This window comes from Varroa jacobsoni, unplaced genomic scaffold, assembly GCF_002532875.2.
Source record: "Varroa jacobsoni isolate VJ856 unplaced genomic scaffold, vjacob_1.0 scaffold_472, whole genome shotgun sequence".
Classification (NCBI taxonomy): domain Eukaryota; kingdom Metazoa; phylum Arthropoda; class Arachnida; order Mesostigmata; family Varroidae; genus Varroa; species Varroa jacobsoni.
Genome location: NW_019213374.1, coordinates 59,740 through 77,505, shown reverse-complemented (window position 1 = coordinate 77,505; position 17,766 = coordinate 59,740). Strand labels below are relative to the sequence as shown.

The following is a 17,766-nucleotide window of genomic DNA, read 5'->3' as shown; positions in this document are numbered from 1 at the left end:
ACAGCTTGTACGTATATATCGAGCTGGAACAATGAACCGTGTGATTAGTCCGGATTGAGAAATCGAACGGCGCGAAATTCAAATACGCTATGATTAGGTGTACAGGGCCGCCTATGGACATTGTATGTATCAGGTACTCAGGCGTTATCACCTGTCGGCACCTATTTTTGTCAAGGCGACAAAGGAAAAGCCATTCCAGTAAGTTACAAAAACCGTGTGACGCGTAAAAAAATATTGTGTTGTTGTTGTTGTGTGTGTGTGTGTGTTACGTATTGCTATGTCGCTAATTAACAAGATGTAAGCCTGTATAGTGATATCTTTTATATTTGCGGGCAGCCAAACAGGATAGCATCATCATTTGGTTGACGTTGGTAGTGGTTGCAGTTACCGTTTGCAGGCCACCGTATCATGCTAATTCTGTGGCGTTTTGTCATACTGTCATAAACTGTTTGACCTAAATCTGGCGCGGTGAAAAATTTTAAGAAACATCCACAGACGCGAAATATGCCGCTGTTTTTTATGTTCCCATTGTTTGAGAAGTATTTAGATAGTTTCATCGGATTTTTACTTCGTTCCGAAACACGCTCGGATGTTAAACTATGCAACGGTGATCATTTGGCGACGGGAGGTGAAAAACCTCGATGTGATGCACAGGATCGTGGAGCCCATCAGAGTCGTGCTACCATCAAGTTCGAGAAGTCCAGGTCGCGTTCGAATCATTTGGTCGCGGTGGCCTTACCCCCTTTGCCGGCCGCACTAACGGCGCAAGATACGGTTTATAGTGATGCTGACAAATCTCTTATGATTTTTGAGAATCTGGTAGATGCTATCGAATTTTGTAAGAAAAACAAATCAGCGAGCCCACGATGGAAACAGGTAGCGGACACGACAGAGGCCGAAACTTTTTCAAGTCACCTTTTCACTGCTACGGTCTCAGATGGAAGCAAGGACATCCTGACGCAAATGAAAAATAACCGAGAGTCGATTGGCTGGAGAATGCCGAAGTCTCAAGAAACCGTTAAGCTACGCAAGACCATTGAAACTGGAACGACAAAAGAGGTGCACGCTATAATTAGTTCCAATCCCAGATTTCTCATAGGGAGCGGAGACACACCAACTGTTCTTCAGGAGGGATGTCGCTACAACGCATTTCACATCGCCGCAAAGGCTGACCGGCCTGATATGTTGTCCCTTGTCGTTCATACGTTACGCTCCAAGTCCTTTATGAAGATGATGTATCCGAACGACACCGATAAGGCGACCGAAAGCCGCATGGCATTTTTGATCGATTTGTATTTGAACATGCCGGACAAGACACGAACAAGTGAGACTCCACTGCATTTTGCCTGTAAATTCGGCTCAGTAGAGTGCGTTCGGCTGCTTCTGGATCAAGCAGAATGCGACCGGTCGGTAAAAAATGGTGAAGGACTGGAGGCGCAAGAAATTATTTGTGAACGAGCAGGCAAGCAGCCTGCTCTGGTTAGAAAGATTAAATCACTTTTTGAGGAACGATTTGTAATACCTATATTGCGTGACGAGGATGGCGACTGTTTACCTCGGGTGGGGGCGCCTGTGACACCCAAGCAACTAGACTCGATGCTCTACTCACCGCAGACGCGTACTCCACGCTCTGGCAAGCGGGTTTCTGCTATTGTGGGGCCCGTCACGTCGCCGGTAGCCTCCGAAGTAATGGCTGAGCTAACAAGTACTCGTCTACGACCCACGGAGATGCAGATCCGGCGAACAGATGCTGAGAAAGGACTTGAAAGTGTTGTACGTCAAGTCGCCAGACGATATGGGGTGCCGTGGAAGGAGCGATGGGACTTCCTCGATTGTGACGTGGATCTGGCTTCCTCGGAAGGGTTAAAAGCATTTGAGAAGTATTTAAAAAGGCAATATGATACAGCTGAAGTAAGGTTCGTAATGGGCGAGCGAGCTACGAAAACAGATTATCATGTGTGGTCCGCACTTGAACCGATCTTACACGGAATTGACAGGGCTCAAATGCCATTTATTGGTCAATGGACTGACAACATGAAGCGATACACACGGGATGAAATGCGGACATGGAAAACACCAATAAAGTACTTGTGCCAGCACCGTGAAAAAGGAGCGGGTGATGATGCCGACTGTATCATTAATCTCATGAGTCGCTATACTAATAACGACCAGTGAATGCAAGTCAGCCAGATATTTTGTGTGGGATAAACAAGATTGTTACGCCGCTTGTTATATGTGTACACTTATATACACTTGTATACGGTAGACGACGGAGATTGTTGTTAATTTCCACGAATTGTTATATATAATTCAGCAATTTATATATATCATACTTCCGAAATTTGTGTATTGCGTAACATACAAATACACCAAGGTGTATATAATTATTCTTAATTATTATTTGCAGACTTAATTTAATGAGCAACAAAGTTTCATAATGTTGGCCTTCCGTTAATGACAAGTCCGCTTAAACAAATCGTGACTACTGATTCACGTTTAGCTGCATATATATAACTAAAATGATGTCAGTTCCTTTTATTAAGCCTCTTAGCAATATTACTGCGTTCCTGAAACTTCCAGCAAAATACGAATCTCCCAAAAAATATGAGACTCGTTCAAGACCATGGAAGATCGTTGTGTTTGCAGAACGCTACATAACATTTTATGGACATTAGAGAATGGAAAAGATCAAGCGTCGCGAAACGATGTTTATCGGTATGTTATGCGGTACGCAAATTGCGGAAGTCTTTTTTTATAAAGGGCTGTATATTTATTACGAGAAGCCTGGCAGGAAAGATGTTCGAATGGTAATAAATGGTGCAAAATGTTAGGTTTGATTAAATTCTATGCAAATAAATTATAGTTATTTTCAACCTACTGTACTCTATGGTCAGACAAATACATGTTTATAATTAGTGTTATAGAAAATTGAGATAATCGATACAGTCAGGCAAACATTATGTATGTGTGTGTAATTCAATTTTTTTTATATCGCATTAAGCTTCAAGAGTTTAAAGTAACGGTACAAGATATATTTCTGGGCATGTTGTAAGAACATTTGTGATAATCTCGTCGAGAGAGTTGTACGCATGCCTATGAATAGTGTTACTTTTCAATATAGCGAAGTTTCTAGTTACACATGTTTACTTCTGTCTACCGATTATCTCGTAGATTTGCAAACCAATTAAGATGTGAAGAAGTAATCTCAGAAGACAGACGCATGGTACATCGTATCTTATAACAAGGCCCCTTTGTGACAGTTTATTGACATTTGCACCCAACAAAGCAGGCAGCTTCATCAAAATACACCGATGCCTCCTGCTAAATGATAAATTATTGCCATAATATTAGGATAAATACGTGTGGCAGAGGTTACATTAAGGTGATAGCAAAATCAACTAATTTTGGTAGATGTTGCTCATATATTACAGACGACTTTTGCCGATAAATATTACCCTTGCACATTTGGTCCGGGATGGTTACTTTTAATGTTACGAATGTGTCGTAAGCCAAATCAAAGCTCCCACTTTATGAATATCAAAGATCAGATTGATCAGTACAACAGACTATTATCGCGGCTATTTTAATGATAAGATATTATTCAACGATATATTTCATAGTCATGTGCATTTCTGCCATTTTCCGAGTATCATTCAGATGGCAAGAGTTAAATTCTTTGGCATCTGCCGAGCTCGTTTAAAGTAATTCGATTTGCGTGGGTCAGGGACTCCATTCCCCAAAGAATGTTCCGCTTTTGACGGCTTAAAACCCGGGGTATAAACCCGGTTTGCCAGGGTGCTCAGCTAGCGCCTTCTCATTACTTGATTTCGATTATTTTACTCAGTACGAGTGGTATTCACTTCAAAATAGATAAATTCTTTTTTGCAAAGGAATGACCTTAAAAGACGCTGTCCCAAGAAATATGAACTAGGTTATGTTCTTGTGATTGTTTCTCTCTGTTATGTAAGTTTCAGTCCAGTACGAAAATTCGACAGTTATGAGCGTTAATGTCTTACATGGTTCCACCATTAAAGAGTGCCGACCACTGGGCGACTTGAAAGAGTTATTCGACTTCAAGTCGTTGTGCTGTCGCTGTACCAGCAACCCACTGCGAAGCATTCACGAGAAACTCCCGAGTCGTTCCCGGGTGTTACTCTGCCATGACTTCAAAGGAGGCTATCTACTAGACAAGTTTGTATATTTTATTTACATACATCATGATTACTGTCAAATACTTTTTTAACTGATGAATCATGTTTACCCACTAAGATGCTTATGAAGCAACCTTGAATCCAAATATGTATGTATAATATATAAGAGAATGTATAAATAGAAAAAAAAATGATCTGTTAACAGAACAGACTAGCAAATTGGTTGGATTAAGCCGTATCGTAGATTGTGTTAAACATCTTCTGACGTAAAAGATGATCTATACCTGCTGAAAATACCTTATTTTTCTTTTTCCTTTTTTTTTTTTTAATCTAAACTCGTTCGTGTATTTGTCGCAGACACCATTTTGATGATGCATCAGAAGTCACCGATCTACCGAACTATTGCGCTTCTCTTGACTACCGATTTGAATACTGGGACAAAATTGATGTGTTTGTTTACTTTTCGCACAACTTAGTTACGATCCCACCCTGTTCATGGATCAAACAGGCACACGCAAATGGCGTCAAGATACTTGGTTAGTCATTTTCGAGGAGTTTGTTAGATACCACACACACACACATGTCTATATATATATATATATAAAAGGGAATGGCTAAATACGAACCCGTATGTAGTACGCATCACTATACTGTTTGCCCCCGGCGACCACAAATTGCCGGAAGCTCGTTTGTCAGATCTAATAGTGTATTACGAGCAAGAACTATGTGGCATATAGTTAAAAAATGTGTTCTATCTAAGTTGTACTTGTAAATAATATAAAACGTTTGGGAAAGTCATTGTATACGCTGTGCATTACGCACATTAAAGCCTATTATGTACAGACTTATTTAGCACAATTTCTAGATTTGTGATCTTTATTGCTTTTAGGCACATTCATCATTGAGTGGAAACCGAAAATTGTTGACGAATTGCTTGCGCCCAATAATCTTCCAAGAATAATCAAGGGTCTCGTAGAAGTCTGTTTAGAAACCAATTTCGACGGTTGGCTTTTTAATATAGAAGTTGATGTAAGTCTTAAGCGTTTACTTCTTAAAACAAATCGATATCTTTCAGAAGATTTAGGCTGTAGGTTAAGAAAATAGTTTGTGTGGCCTTCACTGTTGTTATATTCTCTGGGTCCATCATTAAATATTCGAGAAAATAAATTATAGCCAATTGAAAATAAGCTCATCTTTCTCGGTCTTTGAGTAAATGGCTGTCGACTAGTCCGATTTTCAGGATAATCATATAGGCAACCCGATTTTTTTTCTCTTCATCGATGTTTTGAAACGTAAAGCTGCTCGCTTGTGTAGTACTACTCCTCTTTCCCTTTTATTGGTAGATTGTTCGTTTTGTTGATACTAGGAGGCTTTATTTTATGGTGACCGCATGACAGAATGGTAGTAACGTGTCAACGAAATTTAGCGTGGCTTAGCTGAGTGTAGACAGCCTTCGATACTCCCGTAATATATCCGAATAGTAGAAAAAGCTACGGTAGCGGGAACTTCTTCCCGTACTTGGTTCCTCAAGATTGTCCCCGCTGCCGTGACCTGGTGCAACTGTATCGAGGCCTGCCGTACAAGTGAGAATCAACTACGTAAGAAAGTAGACATCTCTTGCAACACGCCTATAAATAAACTAATGGTGTACGGTAGACAGATAAATTACTATGACCTTTTTCTTTTCCTACGGATGTTGTATAAACAGATCAATCAGAAACAAGTAGAACCCTTGATTCACCTTGTGCGTGAAGTGCGTGAACAATTGATTCAAGCCAGACCAGGAAGCCTGGTTATCTGGTATGACTCTGTGACAACATCGGGAAAAATCACATACCACGATGAGCTCGTGAAGGAGAACAAGCCATTCTTCGATGTCTGCGACGGTATCTTCCTTAATTATGGATGGTAAGAACAGCGAAGAAGACAATTTAAATATTTTCTTTTTCCTTCGAACTCTACTAACTTAGTCATTGTGATCATTAAACTTGGCGACGCGGTCTATTTCACCTGTCGTTGTTACCGTCTAAACGAAAACTGCTAGACCTTCTTCGATCGTACCTGCGGCAACAGTAGCGTGTGCGCTTTTTGGTTTGTACAAGGTGCACACATGGAATCGCTTTTTGCCTGTTCGTTGTGTATGGTCACATTAGTGTCAGGGTAATCCTGAAAAGATCAACCGCCATATTTCTTGGTCGAGAATTCTTTACTTTATGCACTAAGACAACAATTCCTATTGTTGTCTTAGTGCATCTGGAAAGTGTTATTCAATAACTCCACTGTGTATTCGTCGTTTTCCAAATTATGTCCGTCCGTACAATGATTGTGTAAGTTGGCTTCATTTAGACATAGGTTAATTTCTCTAATCTTTTGCCACGTAACAGGACTAAAGATCAAGTTAAGCGCAGTGAAGCTCTGGCTGGCGATAGAGCTAACGACGTGTACGTCGGAGTCGATGTGTTTGGTCGTAAAACACCTTACGAAGCTGGATTCAACTCACCAAAGGTGAGCTTACGTGCGTGTCGTGAGTGTAGAACTCTAGCATAATATAATAATCCTAGTATCCATTACCATAAGACCGCATTGTTGCATGTGAATTTTTTCAAAGTACTAATGACGATAATAATAATCCTGCAGCAAACCAGGCAAATTCTTTCCATGCAGTTTACCACTATGTCCTGAAGGGTCCAAGTTAAGAACGCTAACTTAGTGTGGACGAGCTGTCACATCATAATTGATGTCTTGAAACTAATATGTATATTTCTTCAAATTTTAAATTTGGTGTTTGTTCAAGGTGGCACAAGAGATTCTGTCCAGCTCGTCGTGTTCAGTTGCAATATTTGCTCCGGGTTGGGTGCTCGAATGTAACGACGTGGAGGAATTTACTGTGAACCAGAAGCGATTTTGGGACAAGATGCCGGCTTTAAAGGAAAGCACGTCGGTAGAAGAAAAACAGAGAATTCTTTAATTGAGTCAAAACGCTTCAGGCAGCGTCAGGTTCTTGACGATACATGTAATTTACATTATATCTTTATACTTTGCGAACGTTACTGAAAATTTCACTTTAGCCCATTGCTGAACTATGCAGACGGTGCTCATAAGTCGTGATACTGTGGCTACCACAATTACTAGCGTTTTATAAATTAGCTACGTGTACGATACGTCAAAGTTGAAAAAAAATAATGATTTATTTAAAAACAAAGTCGCCTGAATCTAATCTACTCTATCCTGTATTGCTTGAAGTACACTTGAGCCTAACTTCACTCAGTTTATGGCAGCAGCTCAGTTAGTGAAAGGGGTATGTCGACGTTGAGTCCAAGACATCGCTTGTTTAAGTCCGCCAGCGCGCACTTATCTATATTGTCAATAAAGTAAGATTCTTTGGTATCTTCCATATATTTGAAAACTAAGTATCAGTTAGCTTCATTTGAGCCCAATATTATTCCGATGGTTATTCATTAGTCGCCTTAATGATGGCTGCTTTACGCAAGTTCATTTTAGGTGATCAGTGCACTCCCCTTATTCTAAGTATTTCAAAAGTACTTTTATTTTTTTCGAGTGCATGGTAAAGATATTTTGATTATAATTTATAAATGTAGATAGAGAGAATGCCCTGACCTGATCGAATGATATATACATAATATAATCAAGTGCTCTATAAACCTGTTTTATTTTTCATCACTAGTATCTGGTTAAAAATATGAGCGTTTCGAACTTGACAGAGAGACTGAGATAAATCATTTCCGCCAAGTTGTTGATATATATATGCTAGCCCTATGCTGCTGTACAATAAATGACAGCATCTGAATTCGAACTGAGTAAACTGAACATTTGTCTTACTTAGTAATGCCATATATATGCTTTGTAGTATCACAATGCCGAAAACTAAGGCCGGACATTCTGTATTGTATATGTGATATTTTCATTTTATATTAGACAGCAGGAGGCGAAACACATAGGCTTTAATGAAGTGTTGATGTACCTTTAGATAGCATCTGTTCATTTAGAGCAAATAAATATCTCTCTATTCGTGGCAGGTATTTTTTTGCATTTTATTAGCGCCCTCGAATGTATCTGCACGTAAATTAGCATCAAGCTAAATTTACCTGAGAGCAAAACGAGTAATAGGGTCATGGCCATCAATCAGATGGTATGGTGGACACCAACAACCTCATGATTAACAGATGCACGTGACGCCAAATGAAAATCGCCTCTTTGACGAATCAAATGTTGAAATGTATGCACAGCATGACATAACGCAGCAAAAGAAGCATCTGGTCAGAATAGGCTTGTTGTAAAAACCTAAGTCGATACCTGGCATCTTCGCCTCCCTATTCAGTAAGTTTGTTCCAGTAAATTCTTGTTAGTTCTGAATTGAGTTAGCGCTGGACGTGTTCTGAGAGAATTCTGGCGCATTGACAACAAGGTAAACAAGTTATTTGCGACTTGTATTGTGAACCCGCAAGGCGAACCTTATCGTAGGTCTATCCAATAGTTGGATGGCATTAACAGTTGTCGGCGCGATTTTTAGATTTGAAAATTGGAACAGCTTTGACAAACAAGAATTTGAAAGGATTTTTGATCGAGTCATCTCCGACAAAAGCCGTTTGAACCCGTTCATTTACGTATCTTAGTGTTGCGACTTTTACGTGCGGTGTTGCCGTCAAACATTCCATCAGGCAGATGGGTGGTTCTCAATATGAACTGAAGTCTGTCGGTCTATGCCTAGGTTCGAATCTAGACCAGTAATGTGTCTCTATGAGTAGCAGGCAAATACGTCACTTATTAGCCTATTACGGGAAATCATTTACACGTCTGGAGAGTGATAGTCCATTTAGGGTGAATGTGGCCTTCAGGTAAGGAAAACACCTCACACATTTGATATTGTCGTTTTGCATTTGTGCTGAAGTAGCAAGACGGCTACGTATTATTTCGGTTTTGGGAATTGTAATTTAATAGTAATAGGAGCTATGGTTGACAATTATAGATTTATTACAGTTGTAATTGGTAAGTATGTGCACTAGCAGAACATATCCTTGTACTGGTGCATTTTCAAGGTCCTGAAGTGTCACGGGGAATAGCATGAGCTTAAAGCTTAAGCTTTAAGGATAAAACTTATCTTGAGGAAACCTAATTGTTTGGCCAAATTAAGGGTATTCAGAAGGCCCTATCGTCTGAAGTGACAAATTCTTTGACACTGAATTCTTTACTACGCGCTACAGTACACCTAGTAAGCTAGGTTCGACCGAGTTTTATTTCGTGAGGGGAAGTCAGATCAGCCTTAGAACCTGCAAATTCTCCAGAAGTAGCCGAACCGCGTTATGACACTGTTCGCTCACTTTCTTTTAGATGAACTCCACGTCAACCAATTGTTAATTTTGCATATCCAGATCGATTCTATTTTACGAAGGAGGCTCAGGACAGGCATTTTGAACAGTTATCAAGCCTACGTGTTAGCAGCAATTTGTTCACACGCTCCTTTCAGCGATGCCTCTACGTGAAAAGCGGTTGAAAAGTTTTTCGATCTCTAGATTTTTGTTGAGCAGAACGATTACGCATGGTATAAGATTTTAGCTGATTATTTTAGACAATGAATAATCCACTAATACTTTTTGTTTCTTTGTGGGTATCTACTAGCGAATTTGGGATCACCCGACGTGTCCAGCAATTAATCAGGCATGCTATTTTCGAATCCCTGCGAGCTCAGTCTGATGGCAATGTCCATAGTAAATCCAGAAGTCTTCTCTTCTCAGGCCAATTCCTTCTTAGTCATATTTCATGTGCTAAGACACCTTAACCCATTAAGACTGGAATTAAGCTTCGCTAATCATGATAAAATCTGTCATACAAAATTTTGAGAATCGTACATCTGACGTTTCGGTGTTTAAGAATATATTTTAGATACTTAGACAAATTTGGGGGCTTTCTAACGTCACGCAATTTTTTTTCTAAACAAATAAATAACTCTTGTCGGAGTTTCTTAGCGTATTCGAAAACATAACTACATATCCTAGGATCGCCATGTTGGTCTTGTCATGTACAAGATCATCTGATTCAAGTGCGATTGGCTGGCGCTGTGATCTTTTCATACAGAATTGGAATTTCAACTGATGTCAATCCCGTTCATTTGACTTCTATTAAGTATTTGTAATATATCTTCACCGCTAAATATCGTATAAGATTTACACTACAACTTTAAAGTACAACAACTGCCAAAGAATAGACGCAGTTGTCTCACGCTCTCTTTTTTACAGTATGTTCTCATTACAGACTCATTTATGTAGTGTTTGCTATGCGAGACTGACTTTGCTAAGGTTCTACCGTTTGACCTTGGGGTATGAAGAACGAAAGCATCAGGACACAAGGTTTTCTATTTGGGCTATGCTAGACATACGTAAACGATAACAATGGGCAAATGATTGTACATCGGTCATAATCCCGGGTCAGCATGACTATTAAGCAGCTCTCTGAGTACTTCGTTGTACTAAGTGTGAATATGGGCATGTAGGCGATCGCTGCTTCAAATCTCAGCATTGGCAGATAATGAAAATCATTTATGAAATCGTTGCGTGTTTACTTACTAAGCTAAGAAAGTGGTTTAAGTTCGAAAACAGGAGCAGGGAAACACTTTGTTGCGTGCTGCAAGGGGTAAGCCGCCTGAAGCAATGTCAATGCAAAAGAGCAAGTGTTAGACTCCAAACGTTTATTATTTAGGTTTGTTGAAGGAGTTGAAGATTTCCTCTGACTATGTTTGTAGCAATACTGAAAGGCGAGGTCAAAGGCATTTCTTTATGGAAGGAAAAACTGAGGCTCAACTTACGACAACACATAACGTTGGAGTCGGGAAGACCCTGGAAAGACTTTTTTGCGCCTGACAGAGAGTCTAATTCGAGCAGGTAGGTACGTTCATTACTACGGCCAGAGAATTCAGTTTTACGATAACTGCGCGAAGCTGTATCTATGTAATTGAATCCATAAGATAGAGGCTTTGTGTATAGCTAATTTGTATGTAATGCATTTTCAGGACGAAATGTGTATCTTTCTATACCTAAATATGTGTTTTTTAATAGCCTAAGATGAGAACTACAATTAGTATTGATGTCAACGGCAGACACGAATAATATAAGGACGGGAACTCCATCGCGCCTGTGAATATTTGATACAATTGCTGTGAGTCGAGGTCCTTCCGAGACTGGGCGGACAAGTTTATGAGCCATTACCAGATTAATATATAAATAAAAGATAACACACTACTTCCAGTTATAGCTAATCGCTCTTAATAAGGAACGGCCAACATTTTGGAGAAAAGAATCATTTATGTAACAACCAGCGGTGCAAGCAAATGGTAAGCGGTCATACTCAATTATTTACAACCAGTGATCAATTTTTTCGACAATACGTGCATTTGCACAAAACATGCAATCTAAAAGAGGCACATTTCTCGATAACACAACTATCACATGTAAATGAAAGACCAGATGTGGATCATACCTATATTGTTGATGTATTAATGGCATGAGCGAATTAACGAGCAGCATGCATAAAATCTTATCATGTGTCTACTAGACATACAGGTGCGATTTTATCCTAGTCTTTTTCCGCTAACGAAAAACACTCGATGCCTTTGTTGACTTCTGTGTTGAAGTACTGAGGTTGCTACTATATTCCTAGCCATTAGCAAATTAACAATTCAAAACTGAAGCACAAACGCAGGCAACCGCAAGATTCATAGTTGTGGTTTCAGTACAATAAAAATTTCAAAGCTCGATAGATTTTGGGCTTGTCAAAAACAAGCCTTGTCCATGTATGTCCATGAAATACGTTTAACAAACACGGAACTATCGTAAATTATGGAAAAACTCTTTTTTTCTGCTCTATTTTATGATTACTCTATTTCTTTCGTTCGTTTAAGCTCTGTCGGCCATCTGTGTATGGCGCCCTTGTCGCCAGCATATGTGAGGTCAACTTGGCTTCCGGCCCCTTTATCGCTTCCTAGTTACTAAACATTATGCTATTGTGGAGAGGGGTACTTCGAGAGGCCGAAGTATTCGTAACTCCCTTCGCTAGCTGTGCTGTGCTAAGGATCGGTCTGTCCTACGAATTATGAAAAACCATACCGAGTTAAGGTATCACGCTTGACTGTTCTGATTAGTTACGTCGTTTTCTACAACGATTACCGTGAGAACTGCTTATTTTTTTTCCCTCTGCATTCCTGTGTTATCTATGCATGCCTTAGTTTCTCACTTGAGTTTTTAAACTAACTTATTGATTTGTAAATTCGGTGCGCTTTTTACCTGAACAGACAAACGCTTTGAGCGTACTTTTTTTTAGGTGCGAAAACTCCACTTAGATGTAAAAATATATAGATTACGTGCCATCTTATCGAACAGCTGAACTTTCTGCATCTTCCGACGGTGGCTGACTTCTGTGCTATGCACTAGAAAATGCAAATGAATTTCAACGAGCTTATAGAGTTATACGGTTGGGCATTTGTTGAAACATTAGCGCTTTCTAGAGGATATACATAGGCAGTTTACATATTATATTCAACAATTCGTATTATGAAGCTCAAAGCGCGCGCTTCCTGTAGCTGTGTTATACCAGCTTAAAATTATGTTATTCAGATTAAAATTGAGGAATAAGATTCCTCAAGCGATCAGTACTCAGTCTTGTACTTCGTTAGTATACAGTGTTGTTATCATGTTAAAAACCTTAAATTTGTTTGTGAATATTGTAAGTGATCAAAGCTGTAAGTGGTGTAAGCATTTTAACTGTGGCGGCCATATATTCAAGTTATTTTTTGAGTAAAATTATGTTATATCTTTAAACGTATAAAAGTTAATATAGTAATAGATTAGAATACGGCAAGATATATTTTAATAATTTTTGTTAAGTAAGCTTGGGTCGACGAGGAAATATTGACTACAAATTTAATAGAAAAACAAATTTTTATCTTCAAAATTAAAAAAAATATGTAGAAGAAATCTATTATAAGAGCTTAGATTATGCGCGCTAGGAAACAACAATATCGAGTTCCACATAATTGTTCAGCACTGAGTACCAACGTGGTTGCAAGATGAAACCCTAAGCAACGCCAGACTTCATCACATTTCAATTGCATCTTTTCACTCTGTTTCACTAATCCTTTTATCTTTACTAAAAAGTGCTTGTAAACTAAACTAGGCTAAAACTTGATGATTTGTATCTTTGTTTCAGGCCAAACATATGCACGCGCTACTGCCGCAACAGATAGAGATATTTTGTAGAGTTCGGGTTCACTGACACTCTCATCTTTTTCCCAGATGAGAGCCCGCCGTCTCCAGATTGTTCGCGTTATACTTCACTACTTTAAATAGAAACGGTGGAACTTCATATATCTTTAAATATAGTAGAGTATATGTATATATAGATGTCTGTCACCACGCAAACTGCAATGCAGCCGAAGCCGGCTCATCTCCCGGTCCAGACCGTCCCGACTGTGAAGAATAGGCGTTATATAGCCATCGATAGTAATTATAGACGCTCTACGACGTCTTTCAATAAAAAGCAAATAGTAGTGGATGTCCCTATACCACATAAGTCTGCACAACAAGTAAATATAACGAACACTCTCGGAGGAGTGCCCGCTGTTAGGATAACACGTATTGTGCAAAATACTCAGACATGTCCTCCGAAAGTGGTCCCAATAGACGAAGCCCTGAAAGCGATGGAAGCGGAAAGCGCTCCAGTAACAGCAGGAGCGATGACCACACCGCCACATCAACGAAACTTTGTCATTCTGCAATTTAAGCCAAATAAACAAAGTCCTCAAATAGTGGATAGCGGCGAAAATGTGACAGAGAATTACGGGGGACCCGTTCGAAAATCCTTAAAGCACGTCAGATTTGCTCCGGTTGTAGCTAAGCAAGTGAAGCCAGTGTTGTTGCCACAAGAAGTTCATTACGAACATGCAGAGAAGCAGTCAAAGTTGTCATTGTTTACTAAGGTCTCTCAAAGTTTCTCACTAGGACCACAGGCTCCAACACATGTGGCCAGTGCTCTCAAAACGATTAATGGTCCAGTTGCAACTAGGCCACTGGCTGTGAGCTGTCAAAAGTCATCTGTAACAGCTGGGCCCTCATCAGTCCCTCGAGTGCCGCGAGAAATGGCCAACGCACTTCAGCGAACGTTTGCACCTGACTATGGACGACCTAAAGCTTGTCCTGTAAGCGGTAAGTGCTGTGATTAAGCGGAAAAAAAAACTATAATTAATATATGCATGCATGAACCAATGAGATATTTAAATGTTATTGACTTTAATGCACCACTCATACGTGATACGAACGTCTTCCACCATCCAATTTAGCCATCATTTAATTTAAATCTGCTTTGCTTAAACATTATACCATTATGTATACTTCAGACCTTGATCCATCGTACGTGGCTCTTCAGCTCGCCCGGTTCATAGACGAATCAGAATACGCCAGCTTGTAATGGGTTCTCAGTGTTCTGTGGATAAACCATTAGCTCTCTCTCTCTCTCCCACTGCCCTGTACTTCTACGATCCAGCCATCGTTTTCCGCTGGCTTGGTGAAGCGGGTCATGCTGGCAAAAAGCTGAAAGTAAGAAAAACTTTTTGCCAGAAAACAAAAGATAGCATCAATCCATGAAGGCGATTGCTTCTAATCAACAGCATGGATGATGCCGGAAAATTTCAAAGCAACAAGTACTCTCGTACAGAGAACACGACACACAACACAAGTCAACTCATCTGATACATAACAAAATAGAAACTTTTTTACACAACCAAATATTTTCGATCCTTAGGTAAAATTCTACCTTGACATTGGCACCGTATTACAATGTGTACTGTTAATAATAAATAAATATAAAACAATAAAACATACAACTTGCTCTACTTTGCAAGAGTAAGAATACTGCAAATCTTTGATAGAATTGCAGCAAGTTTTGCGTGTGAAACAATTAATTGTTTGTAAAAATGCTCTAAGTGATAGCATCAGTATGTTAACGAAGCTTTATAACAACTTACTTTTGCCATTAAGACATCCCAAAATTATTTTTTTGTTATGATTTTGCGCACGAATGCTTATCTGTATAGAGGCTAACTGTAGATACATATAAGCATATTTTAAGCATCCGGTTGGCTATATAGTAAACACTAATGATAGATTCAGTTATGCTAAGAAACAAGCTCAATTTTTCCTTGATTTGAAAAAACGGTACATAATAAATGTAAATGAGTGAAAATGGGCGTAAGTAAAAAAAAAGTGAAATCAAGACCCTCAAACTGCGAAGCGGAGCTTTTCAAACTGTTACGAAACTTCCGCCTTACACTGTATATAGTACGCTGATATTGTAATTCATTTCTTGTATTAATGTAGGCAAATCTTTCACTTGTCTAGAAGGATTTTACCTCAAAACGTGTAGGTTCAAGTTTTGATCCTAGCATACATCGTTTAGTTGTAATTAATTTGTTTAATGAAAATAATTACAGGTTGTGTATCGTACTTGAAGCAATAAATGACACTACCACTGCAAAAATGTAGAAGTCAAGCTAGGATTTTAATGAAAGTAGGCTTATGTTACACTGAAAAAATTCGAAGTATATTTTGATAGCATACAAACAATATAAGGTGATATTTATGCATTCAAACGAACCGGATGAGAGCTGCATATTTTCTCAATTACGTTTCAGTCAAATATTTTTATTATATAAATATCAGCCCCGAGCTTGGGTTGACACCCATTACCAAAGCGACTGAACTGGTTTACTTAGATCTATTCTATTAGGTGTTAAAAAGGAGCGAGGCCTGTTCCTTCAATAATCTGCTTTTTATTACACTAAAGAAAATACCAGGACCAAATCATTAACACTTGCTACTTGACATGAGAAGGTGACTGGCGAATCTGTATAGGGTTGCAGCGCAGGATATTTTGCGGCCCAATTCTATAGGATTTGTGTTCGGTTAGCCCACCGTCAGAGTCAAGTCGACGGCCTGTAATAGTGGTTATTACTAGAATAAACAACTGTGATACTGATAAAATGCCTTCCAAATTTACATAATACAGTTACCGCATTATATGCGTAGGCCGTTTTAGGAAATAAGCAAATAAATAGACAATGTTATGCATATGAATTTTTTTCTCGGTATTCTTCTTATGAGCGTGTTAAAATAAAGATGCTCTATTTATTCCATTCCAGCCAGCAATTAAATGAAGAAACTCTTTAGAATTTCGTTTTATTAGCTATAATCGTGTCGCCTATCCGAACGTAGTTCAATCTACTAACACCATCTAGTAACATCTGTCTTCTTAGTCTGCTTAATATTTTGAAGAAAAGGTAACTTTAGCCAATGATATTACAACCATTCTTCCTAGAAATGCTTTGTTTCGAAATTCCCGTACACGCTGTGTCTTTTCCTCATTACTATAGCAATTTTAAAAAGCAGTTATCTCTCATGCTTGTTACGTTAATTTCGGTATTTAAAGCGTCCGCAATGATAAAATGTACCATAAACACTGACTGTCCTATTGTTCCTTTAATAATGATGATTATAGTAAATTCCATGATGTGATTTGGCATACGTTCGTCGCCATATGATTAAATACTGGACAGTTCTACAGATGGTGACAATATGTTTAATCGTAGATAACTAATACGTATAACATTACAGCAATAGTATTTGACCCAAAGAAAGTACTGAACAGTCTGCCAGCGCCCAGCCCCTCATGGTCTATAAAACAGATACGAACAGACATTTATCGAACTAAGCTAAAAGCAGTAACTAAGCTCAGCCAAATATTACGTCCTTAATCGTGAATGATTTATGATTACTTCAACAAAGTACAACTGTACCGACGGAATGCGATAGAATGCAGCCCATCATTGAAATGTACCTCCGTCTTCCTAACTCTCGCAAGCAAGCACTACTGTGACTACGTAATGCATCGTTTAGGTTTATCACTCGAGATACAAGGATTGATATATGTATATGCGATGCGCGCATCCCGTTTAACGCACTCAAGTAGCGGCTTGTGTTAAGCATCGTAGGTATTACAGGGCAGTAACGTCATCCAGCCCGTTGAGGTCAGAGTGGTCTTTGAGGTTTGCGGAGGCCGAGACATTGATTGAGCCTGAGACTGACCAATGGTCGGGAGTGCCTTGCAAACGCTTGTCTGCATCGGCAGTACCTGCTGCGTATGGTTACTCACACCGCTCTGTACCGACGGAAACTGAGAGTGCATCTGGAGAAACATGTGTGCAGCCTCGGTATGTCGACGCAGTTCCACCTTACGTTGAAATGCCATACCACAGAAGAAGCAGGCAAACGGCTTGAATCCGGAGTGCTTCCTTGTGTGGGTGATAAGATTGGAGCTCTGCGAGAATGCCTTTCCGCAGACGACGCATCGGTGAGGTTTCTCTCCTAAAGAAAACATCAAAAGTTATGCAAATTCGTAACGTTTCGAGCGATACAAGGATAGCAATCGGCATAATATCACGTAAGAGAACAGATAAAATATGGCAGGATATTTTGCAGGCTCCCGAACCTTTCGATTCGTTAAATACTCTTGATTTTATAAAACATTAGTAGACAAAAATAGCGATATTTTATAT

The 17,766-nt window shown here is 39.3% G+C and overlaps 4 protein-coding genes and 1 long non-coding RNA gene across 6 annotated transcripts in view; 4 read left to right on the top strand and 1 right to left on the bottom strand.

Moving 5' to 3' along the window:
• Window positions 1–3: 3 nt before the first annotated feature.
• On the top strand, window positions 4–8,138 carry ENGase (cytosolic endo-beta-N-acetylglucosaminidase). The gene is made up of 7 exons (XM_022833711.1): window positions 4–198; window positions 3,969–4,191; window positions 4,509–4,687; window positions 5,041–5,180; window positions 5,860–6,059; window positions 6,536–6,656; window positions 6,946–8,138. Exons 1-7 carry the CDS (start codon window positions 90–92, stop codon window positions 7,117–7,119), a joined length of 1,146 nt encoding a protein of 381 aa, XP_022689446.1. The 5' UTR covers window positions 4–89; the 3' UTR covers window positions 7,120–8,138.
• On the top strand, window positions 217–2,873 carry Ankle2 (ankyrin repeat and LEM domain-containing protein 2). Its single transcript, XM_022833710.2, has one exon. The coding sequence runs from the start codon at window positions 505–507 to the stop codon at window positions 2,173–2,175; it is 1,671 nt and encodes a 556-aa protein (XP_022689445.1). The 5' UTR covers window positions 217–504; the 3' UTR covers window positions 2,176–2,873.
• Window positions 8,139–8,398: 260 nt separating the features above from the next.
• On the top strand, window positions 8,399–16,292 carry LOC111260743 (uncharacterized). 2 transcript variants are annotated; one of them, XM_022833714.2, is made up of 3 exons: window positions 8,399–8,489; window positions 13,368–14,362; window positions 14,554–16,292. In XM_022833714.2, exons 2-3 carry the CDS (start codon window positions 13,561–13,563, stop codon window positions 14,622–14,624), a joined length of 873 nt encoding a protein of 290 aa, XP_022689449.1. In that variant the 5' UTR covers window positions 8,399–8,489; window positions 13,368–13,560; the 3' UTR covers window positions 14,625–16,292. The 2 variants fall into 2 exon arrangements, with proteins under 2 accessions (XP_022689449.1, XP_022689448.1); XM_022833713.2 differs by having other exon boundaries at window positions 8,431–9,007.
• The window catches only part of LOC111260755 (uncharacterized), a 3,567-nt gene continuing 536 nt past the window's right edge, over window positions 14,736–17,766 (bottom strand). Inside the window, exon 2 of the mRNA XM_022833741.2 lies at window positions 14,736–17,575. Within this exon, the coding sequence (XP_022689476.2) occupies window positions 17,190–17,575 (386 nt within the window). The 3' untranslated portion in view covers window positions 14,736–17,189. The remainder of the gene's footprint in view (window positions 17,576–17,766) is intronic.
• The window catches only part of LOC147753459 (uncharacterized), a 2,415-nt gene continuing 2,091 nt past the window's right edge, over window positions 17,443–17,766 (top strand). The window contains exon 1 of the long non-coding RNA XR_015311186.1: window positions 17,443–17,561. This is a non-coding gene — a long non-coding RNA (uncharacterized LOC147753459). The remainder of the gene's footprint in view (window positions 17,562–17,766) is intronic.

Bases quoted from the DNA above. Each gene is read 5' to 3' on its own strand.
- LOC111260743 (XM_022833714.2), top strand. From the start codon at position 13,561: ATGTCTGTCACCACGCAAACTGCAATGCAGCCGAAGCCGGCTCATCTC. The intron at 14,363-14,553 runs GTAAGTGCTGTG...TGTATACTTCAG, and splicing joins TAAAGCTTGTCCTGTAAGCG to ACCTTGATCCATCGTACGTG.
- ENGase (XM_022833711.1), top strand. From the start codon at position 90: ATGATTAGGTGTACAGGGCCGCCTATGGACATTGTATGTATCAGGTAC. The intron at 4,192-4,508 runs GTTTGTATATTT...TATTTGTCGCAG, and splicing joins GGAGGCTATCTACTAGACAA to ACACCATTTTGATGATGCAT. The intron at 4,688-5,040 runs GTTAGTCATTTT...TATTGCTTTTAG, and splicing joins AAATGGCGTCAAGATACTTG to GCACATTCATCATTGAGTGG.
- Ankle2 (XM_022833710.2), top strand. From the start codon at position 505: ATGCCGCTGTTTTTTATGTTCCCATTGTTTGAGAAGTATTTAGATAGT.